The 14629-nt window shown below is 51.7% G+C and overlaps 1 protein-coding gene across 1 annotated transcript in view; it reads right to left on the minus strand.

Annotated features, from left to right (window-relative positions):
* LOC108312180 overlaps window positions 1–14629 on the minus strand; it is a 160800-nt gene that overhangs the window by 117975 nt on the left and 28196 nt on the right. The window contains 6 exon segments of the mRNA XM_037742506.1: window positions 224–348; window positions 1652–1810; window positions 4697–4841; window positions 6348–6500; window positions 7251–7436; window positions 7867–7900. Of these exon segments, the coding sequence (XP_037598434.1) occupies window positions 224–348; window positions 1652–1810; window positions 4697–4841; window positions 6348–6500; window positions 7251–7436; window positions 7867–7900 (802 nt within the window).

Raw genomic sequence — 14629 nt, forward strand, 5'->3', positions numbered from 1 at the left:
GGAGGAAGGAAGGAGGGAAGGGAGAGAGGAAGGCATGTGGGTGAATTGACAGATGTATGAATCTATCTATGGGTGGGTGAGCGGATGACTAGATATAGGGGTAGGGGAGGACTGAACAACGCAGGCAAGGGATAGGTGGACAGACAATTAAGTGACTGGGATATTTTTTGGCCCCAAGTCTAGGAGAGGCCCCGTGGAGGCTGCAGCAAGGCTCCCCTCTAACCTCCAGGAGGTTGAAGGCACGGTCCATGATGTGGATGGTCAGGTTGACCATGGCGGAACGGGGAAGAAAGGAGACAGGAGAGAAGAGAAGAGTCCCCTCCAAGTTGGCTCCCAGGTTGCCAGACGCTAGGAGTAAGAAAAAACATCAGTACATTCTGTGCACTCACAGAGCGGGGTCTGGCTACTACCACGGGGCCATACCCTGACACAGGGTCAGACACCGGATGCGTCTTCTCGCCCCTCCCTGGCCAAGATGGGAAACAGCCTTAAGCCTTTGCAAGAAGAGAGGGAGGCTGGGACAGAGGGTCACACCCACCCACCTCTGCTGACAGGCAGAGAGGAGGTGCCCAGAGCACCCCAGCCCCGACCCCCGACCCCCAGGCTTCCCAGAAAAGCTGAGGCAGTTTAGGGGACTTTAGCTAGCAAGAGATTCCCTTTTTGATTTTCTATTTAATTACAACAAAGAGGCAGTCTCAGTGTGGGCTAAGCTCTCTTCTTAACGTAGGGAAAACAGTCCTAAAAATTCACAGCCTTCAGGAAGCCACAGAATCCTGGACAATTTAATAACATAGTGTTTCCACCAGGCGCAGTGGCTCATGCCTGTAATTCCAGCAGTCTGGGAGGCTGAGGTGGGCAGATCACTTGAGGCCAGGGGTTTGAGACCAGCCTGGCCAGCATGGTGAAACCCCGTCTCTACTAACAAAAATACAAAAATTAGCCAGGCATGGTGGTGCACACCTGGAGTTCCGGCTATTCAAGAGGCTGAGGCAGGAGAATCACCTGAACCTGGGAGGCAGAGGTTGCAGTGAGCTGAGATCGCACCACTGTACTCCAGCCTGGGCGACAGGGCGAGACTCCATGCCAAAAAAAAAAAAAAAAAAAGCTGTGTTTTATTACCCGCCTCTGGGTGTACAGTATTTCTTTTTAGGAGTACCTTCTCTCTACAGGGAGTTAAATTGATTTTCTATTAATGGTACTGATAAATTTTTTAACATAATATAAATTACAAAGAGCCAATTTAAAGAAAAGATGAAAGTATTCAGTCGAATGCCATAAAATAATAGGTAAGACTTTTCTCTTCCAACAAAAGCAGCAGGTGCTATTGAAATATGGCAAAACAAATTTTTGAACAAGCAGCATGTAAGTTTTTTTTGAGACAGGGTCTCACTCTGTCACCGAGGCTGGAGTGCAGTGGTGCGATCATGACTCACTGCAGACTCGACCTCCTGGGCTCAAGCAATCCTCCTGCCTTAGCCTCCCAAAGCGCTTGGGTGAGCACTTCGGGTTTCAGCCACCACACCCGACTGGCATGTAAACATTTGACCCTTTGACACAACATCTGATCCATATGCTGTCGGGAGCTGGGGCTCCAGGGTCCCCCAGCCTTTGTGTTCCCAGACCAGGACAGGGGCTGCCAGAATGGCCATACCTGAGCGGAAGGTGACATCAGAATAGGATGAGTGTTTCCACATTTCCGGGTGGAACTCCTGGCTGAGGATGTCCTCAGGGAGGGTGTCCCGGAGGGCTTGTTTCAGGGGGTCGTGCGTCTCCAGCAGCTGCAAGAGGTGACTCCACACAAAAGAACCCACTGGAATAGAGTCGTGGCCAGCGGGGAGGGGCCATCAGGAAAGTGCCAGGAATGCTGTCCAGAGCAAAGGCCCTCCCGACCCCCGATGCAGTCCTGCAATTCCCACACACGGGGGCTTCTCAGGAGCCTGCCTATGGAGACCTATGTCTGCTCTCAAGAAAGAGCAGCAATGAAGAGTCATGCCTGAACAGAACTTGGAAATTCAGCCCATGCATGGAACTCTGACGCTTTCCAGAAGACAAAGGAAGGTATTACAGGCTCGAAAGTCAGACCTGAGTCTGGGCCGGGCGCGGTGGCTCATGTCTGTAATCCTAGCACTTTGGGAGGCCAAGGTGGGTGGATCACGAGGTCAAGAGATCCAGACCATCCTGGCCAACATGGTGAAACCCCGTCTCTACTAAAAATACAAAAATTAGCTGGGTGTGGTGGCGCATGCCTGTAGTCCCATCTACTCGAGAGGCTGAGGCACAACAATCACTTGAACCTGGGAGGCGGAGGTTGCAGTGAGCCGAAATCACACCACTCTCTCCAGCCTGGCGACAGAGCGAGACTGCGTCTTTAAAAAAAAAAAAAAGCTGTGTGACCTCAGGGTGGTCCCTCTGTCTCTCTCAGCCTCAGTTTCCTTATCCGTGAAAATGGGAAGTCAGATCTGACTTCAAATCCTGGTTTCACCATGTACCAGTGTTTCCTGAGACGGTCACGCCAAGCTCTTGGAACCATAGTTTTCTCATGTGAAAAAGGAACTAACAAAGTACCTCACAGGGCTTTTTGGGAAGATCAGTTAAAGGCAGAGCCTGGACCTAGAAGACTAAGTATGTTTCAGGATTGACTGGTAAAGTGTGACATGTGATCCATGAGGGTCCCTGGAGGGACAAAGACCAGATGAGAGCCTCATGCGACTGAGTCCAACGGTGAGTATTAGAGTCCTGCAGGGAACCCCCAACCCTCGCCATTGTCCCAGGCTCTCAGAAGGTCCAGCCAGGGGCTTCTGGAACAATATATCACAGAATAGAGCAGAATACGGGTTTTTAGGCATAAGGTGTCCACTCATTCCCACTGGGCAATACGTCAGGTGGTACCCCAGGGCCACTGTGGAGGCTGAGCCCCTTGGCTGATCCCAAGGAGGGGTGTAGCACACTTCATACCCCATACCTGAAATTGCCAACAGAGACAGCTGTGTCTTTGAATAGTGCCATCTCTTCAGAAGGTAATTCAACAACATCATATCAGACTTTTCAACGTGCATACCCTTTGCCTTGGCAACTTATCTTCTGGGAAATTATCCTAAAGTGAGATTAACTCAAGGGCCAAAGGTAGCTGCGCAGGAAGATTTGTGGCTGTTGTTTCTAATGGCAGAAGACCAGAAACAGCCTAAATGCCTATCAGTGGAGACTGGTAAAATGGATTACGGTACAAACATCCAGCAGAACACCGACACAGCCATAGATGAGAATGTATAAGTACCATAGATGAGAGATGAGCTCCCAGGCATGTTGAAGCCAAAAGGAGCAGGCTGGGCCCAGTGGCTATCACCTGCCATCCCAAGCACTTTGGGAGGCTAGGCTGGACGGATCACCTGAGGTCAGGAGTTCCAGACCAGCCTGGCCAACATGGCAAAACCGTCCCTACTAAAAAAAATACAGAAGTTAGCCTGGCATGGTGGCATATGCCTGTAATCCCGGCTACTCAAGACGCTGAACCAGGGGAATTGCTTGAAACCAGGAGGTGTTGCAGTGAACTGAGATTGTGCCACTGCACTCCAGCCTGGGTGACAGAGTGAGACTCTGTTTAAAAAAAAAAAAAAAAAAAAAAAAAAAAAAAAAAAAAAAAAAAAAAAAAAAAAAAAAAAAGAGCACAACAGCAAGTAGAACATGATCCTGAGATGCTGTTGTTAAGGAGATACATGAGTATGTTCATCTATGTATTACAAGTTCTGATGTGATACACAGGAGAATTTGGTGATGGTTCTAATGGCAAAAGACCAGAAACAGCCTAAACCCGAATCAGGTCCCATGGGGGACCTGGTTCACAGTGAGTATCTTCAGGACACAGGAAGATATTGGGGGGAAGAGGAAAGAGGACTAAATTTTCTCATTTGTCCCTTGCCTATGCTTTAAAATTTTCACCATGTAGCTATACTGCATTAATAATAGCAGCAGTGGTGATAACAACATTAAAAGCAACAGTCACACATATGGCACTTACTATGTGTTCTAAATGCCTTTGTGTATTAACTCATTTTATGCTTGCATCACTATGAGGGAGGTATTAGCATTATCCCTATTTTATAGGTACAGAAATGGAGGCTCATGAAGGTTTCCTTACTTGTCCCAAGGCATACAGGAAGGAAGTGGTGAAGCTGGGATTTGAACCTGGGCTCTCAGGTTCCAACCTCTCACCCCACTGTATATTACGGAAATTTTTTTAACAATCAGTTGAACTTATTTTTTTGAATTTACATCTTTGGGTTCAGGTGTTAGTATAAAGGGAATTGTCTCCTTCCATAAGAGGTCTCAGATTTGCAGATGCTGTCCCTCTTCTTAGGTCTCCCTTTAGATACTGTATCATGATCTGGCCAGAGCTAAAAGAGTGACTGACTCCCATCCCATTTTAGAGATGAGGAAACTGAGGAACAGAGAGGAGAAGTAACTTCTTCAAAGTCATCCAGCAGCAGAATGGGGACTGGAATTGCCATGTAGGGGAAGGAGGAATACACAGCCCCTCATCTAGACAGTATGGTAGAGAAACAGGGGGACAAGAATACAGAAGGATGCCAGAGGCGTGGAGGATGAGGATGCTCTCAAAACCCCTGCACTCTCCAGGAGATGCCCTATCAGCCCACCCCTGCCTGCCCACACCCCTCCCACACACACATCCATGGCTCACCCTGGGTGGACAGCTCGCCTGCCTGGGTGCGCCGCACCTGAGCAAACACCTCTTCACTGGGGCATCTCATCAGGGCCAGGTAGGCATTGATACGGATCTCAACATCCTCCTCCGGGGATTGGTACAGATGGGAGAGCGCTGATCGCTGGCTTGGGCAGAAGGCAGGCCATCACCAAAGGCCCACCTACCTCCCCCCAGGAGGATGATGTCCCTGGCTCCAGCAGGTGAACATGCTGCCTAGCCCCAGCTATGCTGATATCCCCACCGTAGGAGGCTTCCCTGACACACTGTCACCTGTGGCCCAGTTGTGGGAGGTAGCAGGAGTTCACTGACCATGTCTAATTCCCAGTCTCTACCAGCCCCAGCCTAGCGCCTCATCAACTCCCCAACAAATGGGCATGGCTACAATCCAATAAAACTATTTACAAAGACAGCACAGTGTCTTGCCACACGGGAGGTCTTTAAATGTCTCGTCATTACTGGGTCCCTTCCTAACAAGCCACCTCCCCATACTGTGACTCCCTCAACACCTACTGGCTGCCTCCACAATCAGCTACCCACCCACCCACCGTCCTACCCACTCATCTATTCATTCACCCATCTACCCATCCGTCTACCCACCCACCTATCATCCATCCACCCACCCATTCATCCATGTAACAAATATTAACAAAGCAGCAACTGTGCACTCAGCACTGTGCTAAGTGACAGCCATAAGCAAGTCCAACCCAGCCCCTGTACACCTGAAGCTGGCATTCTAGTGCAGGGAGACAATCAATGAGATTAGCATGTGAAATATGTAAAAAGTTAGGTGGTAATAAACCCTATGGAGGGAAAAATGAAATGGGGAAACAGAACCAGAGCCCTGGGGGAACTGGGAGGTTCAATTTCAAGTGAAATTGTCAAGGGAGACTGCACAGTGAAAGTGACTTTTAAGCTAAGACCTACAGGAGGTGAAAAAGAAAGGGACATCTAGGGGAAAAGTGTACCAGGAAAGGGGACAGCATGTCCAATGGGCCTGGGGCAAGAGAGGGTCACAAGTGTTTGCGGAAGAATAGAAAGAGGAATGTGCTGCGGAGGAGGGGTGAGAAGTGACAGGAGCAGGTGAGGCCCAGAGGTCAGTCCCTCAGGGGCTGGGAGGTCAATGAAGGGATGGTGACTTTGACTCTGAGTAAGAAAGAAGGTACTGGCCCAGGGATTAGCAAATTTCTTCTGTAAAGGGACAGCAAACTCTCAGATTCTGCAAGCCATTCAGTCTCTTGCAGTGACTCAGCTCTGCAGGTGAAGCAGGAAAGCAGCCATAGACAGCACATAAGTGAGCATGGCTGTGTTCTAATAAAACTTTATTGACAAAAACAGACAAAGAGGGCCATGAAGTGGCCCATGGCCCATAGTCTGACAAACCCTGTACTAGAGGAAGCATGGATGGCATTGGTAATTATACGGTTATTTGTGCATTTGATGAATAATCTGCTTCCCACACTAGACACAGGCTTAGACCTGGATACCTGCTCACACTAATACCCAGCCCAAAGTAGGTGCTCATTAAACACATGATAAGTGAATGAACAATTGAAGAAGTGAATTAGCAAATGGTGGTTAGAGATCCACCACCACCCAACGCCACCCAGTGAAACACGCAAGGGCTCACGTTTGCAGAGCAGGGGACCCTCCGGAAGGCCTGAATGGCACCCAGCCGGATCTCGGGGGTGCTGCTTCGCAGAGACGCACAGGCACTGAGTGTGGGGGTGAGAGCCATGGCTGCCAAGCCCGCGTTGCCGATTGCCTTCAGCACAAGCTGGAGCTAAATCAAGATGGAGTCAGGACCACGAGGCGCAGTGGCAGGGCAGGGCAGGGGGATGGGGAGGATGGTGGAATGGGAGGGAGAAGAGGGCAGGCATAAAAGGGGGTGGGGGAAAAGGGACAGGGGGAATGGGGGAATGGGAGCAGGGGAGAAAGGGGGGACAGGAGGAATGGGGGCATGGGGAATGGGGTAATCGGGGTAGGGAGGAATGGGGAGAATAGGGGAACAAGGGGCAGGGGGAATGGGGAAAAGGGGGGGTGATGGAATGGGGGAATGGGGATGGGGGAATAGGGGGAAACAGGAGGCAGGGGGAATGAGGGGCAGGAGGGAATGGGGGAGAAATGGGGCAGGGGAAATGGGGGAAAGGCATGGCTACATTCCAATAAGATGATTTACAAAACAGCACAGTGTCTTGCCACACGGGCAGTCTTTAAATGTCTTGGTGTCCCTAGGCCCCTTCCTAAGCAAGCCACCTCTCCGTACTGTGACTCCCTCAATACCTATGGGCTTCCTCCACAGCCAGGTTCCCACCCCCACCCATCCATCCACACCCCCACCCATCCACCCACCCAGCCATCATCCATCCAGGGGGAAATAGGGGGACAAGGGGGGAAGGAGAGAATGGGGGGGAAGGAGAGAATGGGGGGGAAGGGGGAACCTACCCCACCCTCTCCACCTAGGGCTTTCCCGCTTGGCTTGAGCCCCACTGCAGGCACTGGACCCAATACCCGGGACACTGGATGTCCTCACCTTGTCAACTTCTGAGGGTTCCCGGAAGGTACAGTTCTCACCCAAGGCCTCTCCCAGGATGTTCACTAGGGAGCTGACTCCAGGCAGCTGCCCGCAGGGCCCATCCAGAGAAGCACAGAGGTTGTGCACCAGGGCTGAGATGCCCAGGAAGGCACTGGGGCTGGCCCGTGGTGTCTGGAGCAGTGGCTGGGGACAGAAACCGGTTTCCACCCTGAGAAGGTGATAAGCGCCTTTCACAGGCCTCACCGTGGCCACACACCCACTCACCTGGGCACTTGGGAACAATGCAGAGCTGAGTCCCCTACTAAACTGGGGAGAGGGATGTTTGGGAATGTCTGGAGATACTTTGGTGTCACAAGTGGAGAGGGGAAGGGCCACTACTGGCCAGGCTCGCTGCTAAACATCCTCTAACACACAGGACCGTCCCCTCTCCCCAAATAATTATCCAACCCCAAATGTTGACAGTGCAGGGCTAGGTGACCAGTGTTCTGGCCTCTGGGTGGGGTCTGATGCTTTGTCCAGGGTTCCCTACCACGTTCCACTTGGTGTCTGCCTCCCAGGACACGTGGGATGTGCAAGAGACAAAACCTAAGTCCTCTCTTTGCAATCAACTCACAAAGCAAGCTCGCGCCAGCCTGCTCGTCTCCCATCTGCGAAGGCATGCAAGAGAGAAGCCATCTCTCCAGGGACCGGGGGATGCTCAAGAAGATGCTATCATCTCTCTGTGCACAGCAGGGACACGGAACCCAGGAGAGCTGGGCCACACCTCCAGACCCTGCCACCTGTGCCAGCCAGTGTCCTTTAAATAGCATCTCCCGCTTCCAGGCGTAGGATGAGAGGGGGCTGGGACGGCTCCCAGGACACCGTGCCCGCTACTTGTCAGTGCCCCCTGAATATCAACAACCTCAAGAACGTAGATGGAGTGTGACAGCTACATCAGTAGAGAGCGGCGAGTTCACCACTGCCCTTGTTTTTAATACCATTCATCTACTTACAATCATTTAATTTTTGAAATGGCTGCATTTAAGCCTCAGCTTACAAATCCAGCGAGGATCCTATGATGGGCCCCTTCAGAGGAACATCATGACCTTTCCTGTAGGCTAGGTGAGGTGGCTCACACCTGTAATCCCAGACATCTGGGAGGCTGAGGCAGGAGCATCACTTGAGGTCACAAGTTCAAGACCAGCCTAGCCAACATGGCAAAACCCGTCTCGACTAAAAATGCAAAAATTAGCCGGGGTCACTGGTACACACCTGTAATCCCAGACTTAGGAGGCTGAGACAGGAGAATTGCTGGAACCCAGGAAACAGGGGTTGCAGTGAGCCAAGATTGTGCCACTGCACTGCAGCCTGGGTGACGAGCAAGATTCTCTCTCTCTCAAAAAAAAAAAAAAAAAAAAGACCCTTCCTTTTTCTCTGAGCATCTGTGTCCCGTACCTCATCTTCCTGCCCTGCCCTGAAATGCAAGCTGGACCCCTTGGGTCTGGCTCCGGGAAGCAGGAGACTGCTAGGGTCCCCCCACCCAGCCCAACCAGGGTCCATCTCCTGTAGACACCAGCAGCAGCCACCAGGCCCAGGCAGAGTCCTCCCGGGGTCACTCCAGCAGCCTGACAGAGTCCACCACTCAGACGCCCAGCTACTCTCACTCCAGGGCACTGAAGGCTTCAATGAAAGGAGGGCAAACAGGAGGGGGCTCAGGACATAGCTGGCCCCTCCAGGCCCTTCAGAGTAATCAGACCAACAATTTACATTTTTTTTGGTTTTTTTTGAGACAGAGTCTTGCTCTGTCACCCAGGCTGGAGTGCAGTGGTGCCATCTCAGCTCACTGCAACCTCCACCTCCCGGATTCAAGCAATTCTCCTGCATCAGCCTCCAGAGTAGCTGGGATTACAGGCGTGCGCCACCATGCCCAGCTAATTTTTTTATTTTTAGGGATGGGGTTTCATCATGTTGGCCAGGCTGGTCTCAAACTCCTGGGCTCAAGTGATCTGCCTGCCTTAGCCTCCCGAAGTGCTGGGATTACAGGCGTGAGCCACTGAGCCTGGCCTAGACCAACAAATCTTTTTTTTTTTTTTTAAAGATGGGGTTTCACCATGATGGCCAGGCTGCTCTTGAACTCCTGACCTCAGGTGATCCACCCACCTCGGCCTCCCAAAGTGCTAGGATTACAGGTGTGAGCCACTGTGCCCGGCCAACAAATCTTAATAAACAAACTGTACTCACTACAAGCCAGATTCTGCTGATAAGATATCACACACATTGCCTTTCCTCTAATTTCCATTTTGCAAATGAGAAAGCTGAGACTCTGAAACGGTAAGGAATCTGCCTCACGTAGCCAAGCTGTAAATGGTAGAATTGAGATTTAACCCAGAAGGGTCTGGCTCCCAGGTCAGGCATGACCCCAACACTCACTGCTTCTTAAAATGAAAATTCTAGGTTCACTCCTGAAATCTGGCCCTGGGGCACTGCGTGTGAACAGTGGCCTCCGTGCTAGACCCATGCTACCCTAGAACAGAGAATGCTTGGCAGCTGTGGGGAAATAAAATCTCCATCCAGCTCTGTCCCCTGCTTTTTTTTTTTTTTTTTTTCCCCCAAGGTGGAGTCTAGCTTTTGTCACCCAGGCTGGAATACAGTGGCACGATCTCAGCTCACTGCAACCTCCATCTCCTGGGTTCAAGCGATGCTCCTGCCTCAGCCTCCTGAGTAGCTGGGATTACAGGCGCCTACCACCACACCCAGCTAATTTTTGTATCTTTAGTGGAAACAGGCTTTCACCATGTTGGCCAGGCTGGTCTCGAACTCCTGACCTCAGGTGATCTGCCCGCCTCTCAAAGTGCTAGAATTTCAGGTGTGAGCCACCACGCCCACCACGCCCGGCCTGCCCAGCTCTGTTCTTTCCTTGGCTTCATCAATCTTCACCAGTTCTGCGTGGCTGTGCTAGAATATGAACACACCGTGTGAGAGTGTGAACATGAGCATCTGTGTGTGTGCATGTTGGCGTGTGCTGTGGAATCCCAGTGCTTGTAAGTTCCCACGTGGGTGTGCAGGTGTCTCCGTGCACTCAAGAACCCTAGAACGCATGTGTTTCCTGGTGGAGACCTGTGCACACGAGTCCCTACATGGGCATCTCATGTGTGTCCCAGTGGGTGTGTGCACACGCCCACATGTCCAGGTGTGTGCGGGTACTGTGTGTGCCCACACCCAGCCCAGTGTGTCATGGTGTGCCCATGCATGTGTCCAGGTGTGGGTGGCTGTCTTCACATGTCCCATTATGTGAGTGTCCTGCTGTGTGTACACACATATCCTGCCATGTGTTCACGTGTGCACACATTAGGGTAACTACAGCTCCAGGTATGAGTCTTGGCATGTATGCCTCAACGGGGGTGTGTGTGTGTGTGTGTGTGTGTGTGTTGACAGGTCTATGGTATGGGTGTGTGTCCCTACAGTCCCCCATGTGGATGTCCTGGGAGAGCCTGCCTTGGTGCAAGCCTGCATCAGTGTGTGTCTGTGCGTGTACATATGATGCAACATGTGTGTGTATGACCCTGTGTGTTTGTGTCCCTGAGCCTGTGCCAATATGTATACAGGTCTGTGTGTGTACACATGACCCAGTGTGTATATGTCCCTGTGTGTCCCTGCGCCTCGGTGTAACCCTATGTCTGTGTTCAGGTCTGTGTGTGGACACATAATCCAGCATGTGTGTGTATGTCCCTGTGTGTCTGCGTGTCCGTGTGCCTCAGTGTGAGCCTCCATCAGTGTGTGTAGGGGTCTCTGTGTGAACACATGATCCAGCATGTCTGTGCATGTCCCTGTGTGTTTATGTGTCCCTGCGCCTCAGTGTGAACCTTCATCAGTGTATGTGGGTCTGTGTACACACGATCCAGCATGTGTGTGCATGTCCCTGTGTGTTTTTGTGTCCCTGTGCCTTGGTGTGAGCCTGTGTCTGTGTGTGTGCAGCTCTGTTCATGTACACATGATCCAGTGTGTGTGTGCACATACTGCTGCCTCAGTGAGTGCCTGCTTCAGTGTGTGTGGGTCGTGTCCTGTGTGTGTACACGTGCACTTAGGATGCACGTGTGGGAGTCACGGCGTGTGCATCTCACTACATGTTTTCCTTGTGAAAGGACAGGAGTGTGTATCCTGGAAAACACACATTCAATGCTTCCCTATATTTGGGAAAAGAAAACAAAGCTCTCTGTTTTCCTAACACGGGGCAGGGCAAATGGGCTTGGCTGGGAGGGCAGGGGTTATAAAAAGACTGAGACAGGCTGGGGCACGTGGGAGGGGCCGCCTGCTGCACCCAAGAAAGGCAGCGGGGGTGCGGACAGGGCAGGCTCAGGCCTGTCCCAGACCAAAGCTGGAGCCAGAAGCCTGGTCAGGCCCTGCAGGGCTGCGGGGCAGGCTGGTGCCTCTTGGCTGGCAGAGAGCCCAGATCTGCGAGCCACTTCCGGTGGCCCCGCCAGGACAGCTGGGCCAGCAGGACGCCTGGGTGCTGACAGCAGGCCCGGCAGTAATGACCCAGTCGGTTCTGTGTACAGCTGCCCTGGGGATGAGCCCAGAATGGCCAGCCTTCCCTGTTTTCACAAAAACCAGAAAGCACATTGCAAAAAGAATGGATAATTTTGAAAAGGAAAAATGCATTTTAAAAGAGGAATAAAAAGGGAGGGAGGAGAAAAAAGCCCATCTTAATGCAAAAATCTCTGACTTAAAAAGACTTACAGTTAAAGGTCTGTTTAAAATAATCACCTTTTTTTATTTTTGTTTTATTTATGTATTTATTTTTTTGAGACAAAGTCTTGCTCTGTCATGATCTTGGCTCACTGTAACCTCCGCCTCCTGGGTTCGAGCAATTTTCAGCCTCAGCCTCCCAAGTAGCTGGGATTACAGGCGCCCGCCGCCACGCCCAGCTAATTTTTGTTTTTTTTTTTTTTTTAGTAGAGACAGGGTTTTACCATGTTAGGCTGGTCTCGAACTCCTGACCTCGTGATCCACCTGCCTCAGTCTCCCCAAGTGCTGGGATTACAAGTGTGAGCCACTGAGCCCGGCTCTTTTTCATTTTTAAAGACGGCAAAATAAAATTATCCTCAAACCCGCGACTCTTATTGAACCGATTTCACCTTTCCAACATGATTCTAAAGCTCAGACATCATACCCCAAACCAGCCCTCCCCGGAAAGGTAAGAAAACATCTGGGGAAAGAAAAGACAGGAAGTGTCAGGACCTGGGAGAGATGAAGCACGAGTCCAGGAAGCTGGACTTCACCAACATGAACAGCTTTTGTTCATCAAAAGACACCATCAAGAAGCCTGGGCACAGTGGCTCATGCCTATAATCCCAACACTTTGGGAGGCTGAGGCAGGCAGATCACATGAGGTCAGGAGTTCGAAACCAGCTTGGCCGACGTGGTAAAACCTGGTCTCCACTAAAAATACAAAAATTATCCGGGTGTGGTGGCATGCACCTGTAATCCCAGCTACTGGGGAGGCTGAGGCAGGGAGACTCACTTGAACCCAGGATGTGGAGGTTGCAGCGAGCCAAGATTGCGCCATTGTACTCCAGCCTGGGCAAAAGAGTGAGACCCGGTCTCATAAATAAATAATTAAATGTATTCTGAAATTAAAAGTTCACTAAAATACTCTCTCTTTCCCTGCTTGCCCCTCACTCCTCACTCCCCCTCCCTACACCCCTTCGTCCCAGGCTGCATGAAGACAGCTCACATCCCCAGAACCTGCCACAGCTCAGGCAGAGCCTTGCTGACCGGATGACAGAACAAGAAAATATGGCCCAGGGAGGCATGAGCTCTGGCCTGCAGGTGGAACGTCGCTTGTGAGGCAGGTAGAGGAAGCTTCCAGGCTCCATGAGCCAACGGACGCCACCTCCTTGGCTCCGGGCTGTGTCCCAGACTAATGTCAACAGCCATCTCCCTCCGAACACACCACGCAACTCACTTGGTCTGCAAGATCATCCTACAAAATAGTTCCATTGCACAGATGGGGAAAATTGAGGCCTGGGACAGTAAAGTGCCTTGGCCAAGGTCCTGCTGGTGAGGGACAGGGTTGGGATCTGAAACCGGGAAGTCCAGATGGGTTTGTGCTTTCAGTTACTGCATATATGTGGAACAAATGTACAAATAATCCGGTGGGGGGGGGGGAGTAAGAGAGAACAGGGATGGGAGAGGGGAGAAGGAAAGACAAAAGGGGGATGGGAAAGGAGAGGGGGAAGAGGAAGGAGGGGTGGGAGAGGGGATGGGGGAATGGGGGGAAGTAGACAGATGTTTCCAGGGAGACTGGCTAAGCCCAGCGCAGGTCTTGGGTGGTTGTGGCACGCCTGGTGGCCAGCAAGTCACCTGCTAGGCTATCAACTGTGGGTGATGCCTCTTGGGGCCCAACATGGGCCTGGTTCCAAGTCAGTGCCTGATTCTTGTCTGCTGAGCGGAGCCAACCACACAGACTGCCTGGCACAGCCCCACCCCAAACCCTGGGGTCAGGGGCAGAAGGCAAAGGCTCCCTCTATTCTGCCCGGAGGGACAGCCAGGGCCCGACCAGCTCCAAGACCTCACAGATCATGCTGGGGCCTATTCAACCAATGTAGGGGTCTCTGATGCCCCGGGGACCCCACGGCCCTGCTCCAGCTGTGTCTTCGCTCTCGCTCCCCACCCACGTCCTCTGACTCACTATCAGCTGGGACAAGGTGAGGAGTGACAGGTGACACCCCCCAGCCCAGGCAAGTCAGGACACACTCCAAGGTCTCAGGTCAGAATCTCAGTGAAAGGCAGAGCAGCTGCAATCCCTTGGGGAAACTGCCCTACCTCTTTGGGCCTCCGTTTTCTCAAATGCAAAACGGGGTTGATAAGACCACCTACTGCAGTAGGGACATCTCAAGGATTAAACGAGACCTCCATGTATGGGCAGAAATTACCGACCTCATCTCACACAGATTTCCTAATCTCTAGACCCATTAAGTATGTGTTTATAACAATAGTGGCAGCTGTAATTTCAAGTGCTCAGATTTCGTGCCTGACACCAGGAGAACCACTTCACACACAGCATTTCATTCCTCACTATGAGCCCAGCATAGAGGTATGACTTCCATCCTCCTTTTAGAGATCAGAAAACAGCCAGGTGTGGTGGCTCACGTCTGTAATCCCAGCACTTTGGGAGGCTGACGGCAGATCACTTGAGGTCAGGAGTTCAAGACCAGCCTGGCCAAGAATCCCGTCTCTACTAAAAAATAAATTAGCCGGGCGTGGTGGTGGGCACCTGTAGTCCCAGCTGCACTGGAGGCTGAGGCAGGAGAATCACCTGAATCTGGGAGGCAGAGGTTGCAGTGAGCCGAGATTGTCCCACTGCACTCCAGCCTGGGTGACAGAGCAAGACCCCG

The sequence above is a fragment of the Cebus imitator genome, unplaced genomic scaffold (assembly GCF_001604975.1).
Source record: "Cebus imitator isolate Cc_AM_T3 unplaced genomic scaffold, Cebus_imitator-1.0 Scaffold122, whole genome shotgun sequence".
Taxonomy (NCBI): Eukaryota; Metazoa; Chordata; class Mammalia; order Primates; family Cebidae; genus Cebus; species Cebus imitator.